We start from the raw sequence: 2,481 nt of genomic DNA, 5'->3' as shown, positions 1-2,481 counted from the left end.
TTTGATGAACAAATAACACCCTTCTCTTTTTCTGAAGAACTGTGGACCCTTGCTTTATAATGTGAAATCATTGTGGTTTGCTGCTGTGGTGATATTTAGAAATACAAAATATATAGTCTAATTTTCAATCAGTGATAGAAGTGAGATAGAATATATTTTTTCCTTTACCAAATGCTGGGCAAGTCCATCTAAGAAGCCAACTCAGTCTGGCATTGTACATAGTTTGAGTTTTCAATGTGCATCCTACAATTTTAAGAAATGTATTGAAGGATCAGGATCACTCTGATTGACTTGTGTATCCTCAGTGCCTGGCATAGGGCTTAGCATCAAGCTGTTGGTTCATTAATGTTGAAGAGGGCATATACCTTGAAACCTATTTTGTCAAACTCTAGTTCCTTCCCTCCTCCATAAGCTGTATACTTCAATTTAACATCTGTCTATTTTACTCAGAGACATGATCAGTGAACATTTTGATAATATGTTTTTGTAACTAATTTTATTTTGATAGATTGTGTTAGATGGTGGTTTAGTTCAAAGCTTTCAAATTCACTTTGGCTGATTTTAAATCCAGTGGGACCTAGAGCAAGAGTCTAAAAGCTTTGGAAATCTTTTTTTTCCATCTTATAGGGATAACAACAGCCATGTTATGGATTATCATAAAGGTATTTTCAACAGGTTAAGGTGAAAACTTAATAAGTTAATATATGTAAAGTATTATGACACATATTACACTTTTACTAAATATTAACTGATATCTTTTTCAAGATACAAGATTCAGTTATTCCATGGAGGGAATCAAGAGTGCAATTTTAGGCTAGTTAATCTATCTTGCTGTCCTTTCATAATAACAGATGAGAAAAGAAATCTGATCAGACATCACAGGGACTAAAGTGGTGCACATGAACCTGAGCTCAGCCCTATGGTCTTTCCCTGAAGGTCCTGGGTCTGGAATAAGCAGTCACAGATGGCTCCTTCCTCTTACAATTACACCAGTCCTCAGGATATGTGGTACTTCCTAATTGGAATCCCAGGACTAGAAGATGTGCACACCTGGATCTCCATCCCCTTCTGTGTTACGTACATTGTTGCTCTTGTAGGTAACCTCTTCTTGATCTTCCTAACTGAGATCGAGCAGCGTCTCCATGAGCCCATGTATCTCTTCCTTTCCATGTTGGCTTTAGCAGATGTCCTGCTCGCCACATCCACAGCCCCCAAGATGCTGGCCATCTTCTGGTTCCACTCCACAAATATATCCTTTGGTAGCTGTGTATCCCAGATGTTCTTCATACATTTCATCTTTGTGGCAGAATCTGCTATTCTCCTGGCCATGGCATTTGACCGCTATGTGGCCATCTGTTATCCACTGAGATACACTGCGATCTTAACCTCCTCAGCCATTGGGAAGATTGGCATAGCAGCTGTGGTCAGGAGCTTTATTGTATGTTTTCCATTCGTCTTTCTGGTACATCGACTTTTATACTGTGGGAGAAACATCATTCCCCATTCCTACTGTGAGCACATGGGCATTGCCAGATTGGCTTGTGACAATATCAATATCAATGTCATTTATGGCTTGACTGTGGCCCTGCTGTCTACAGGACTGGATATAATGCTCATCATTATGTCCTACACAATGATCCTTTGCACAGTGTTTCAGATACCTTCCTGGACTGCGAGATTTTAAGGCCCTTAGCACATGTGGTTCCCACATCTGTGTCATACTTATGTTCTATGCTCCAGCATTCTTTTCATTTACTGCCCATCGCTTTGGGGGTAAAACCATTCCTCATCACATCCATATCTTAGTAGCAAACCTCTACGTGGTGGTGCCCCCAGTGCTCAACCCCATTATCTATGGAGTAAGGACCAAACAGATTCAGGACTGAGTGATTTTATTTTTCTCCCCCATCAGCATATGTTGTTTAAAAAAAAAAAGGCTAAATATTGGTTATTTCTGAATAAAACACTCACTGCCTAAAAGTCTGTTTCAGTGAGGAATGGGAATAAATGAAATTCACAAAAACATTAAAACACACCAAAAACTGTTAGGATCTGCCCAAAAATGGCAATGCCAGTGCATTTTTCCTAAAGTTCTTAAAGAGTTTAAAAAACAATATTTTAAATTAATGTCATTTTCAATTCTCCAAGCTAAACATTCTATTATCATGTCTTTTAACTTATTCTTAAGGACACATAAAGATAACAGTGAACAAGAGAAACATATTTTAGGACTCAACCCAGACGGGCTTTTCCTGTATAGATCGGGGGAGTAGGAGTGGTGAGAGGCTATACACTTTTTATAAACATTCCGCTTAAATTCTGATAAAATAAATTCAGCTGAAATACAAAACATTCCTGCTAAAGTCAGCAAATACTTGGATGAATAGCATGAAGCCACCATATTATAGTTATTTTTGTCTGTACCCACTTCCTAAGCTAAAACATGAGTTCTGAAATCAGATACTTTCTAATTCACTAATA

At 38.1% G+C, this 2,481-nt stretch overlaps 1 protein-coding gene across 1 annotated transcript; it reads left to right on the top strand.

Annotated features, from left to right (window-relative positions):
- Positions 1 to 964: 964 nt before the first annotated feature.
- On the top strand, positions 965 to 1,958 carry LOC104983667 (olfactory receptor 52Z1-like). The gene is given in 2 exon segments (XM_010833190.1): positions 965 to 1,678; positions 1,680 to 1,958. Coding segments are annotated over 2 exon segments (993 nt in total).
- Positions 1,959 to 2,481: the final 523 nt, after the last annotated feature.

This window comes from Bison bison, unplaced genomic scaffold, assembly GCF_000754665.1.
Source record: "Bison bison bison isolate TAMUID 2011002044 unplaced genomic scaffold, Bison_UMD1.0 scf7180017863103, whole genome shotgun sequence".
Taxonomy (NCBI): Eukaryota; Metazoa; Chordata; class Mammalia; order Artiodactyla; family Bovidae; genus Bison; species Bison bison.
The sequence above is the reverse complement of the archived record's forward strand: the minus strand, read 5'-3'. Positions and strand labels throughout refer to the sequence as shown.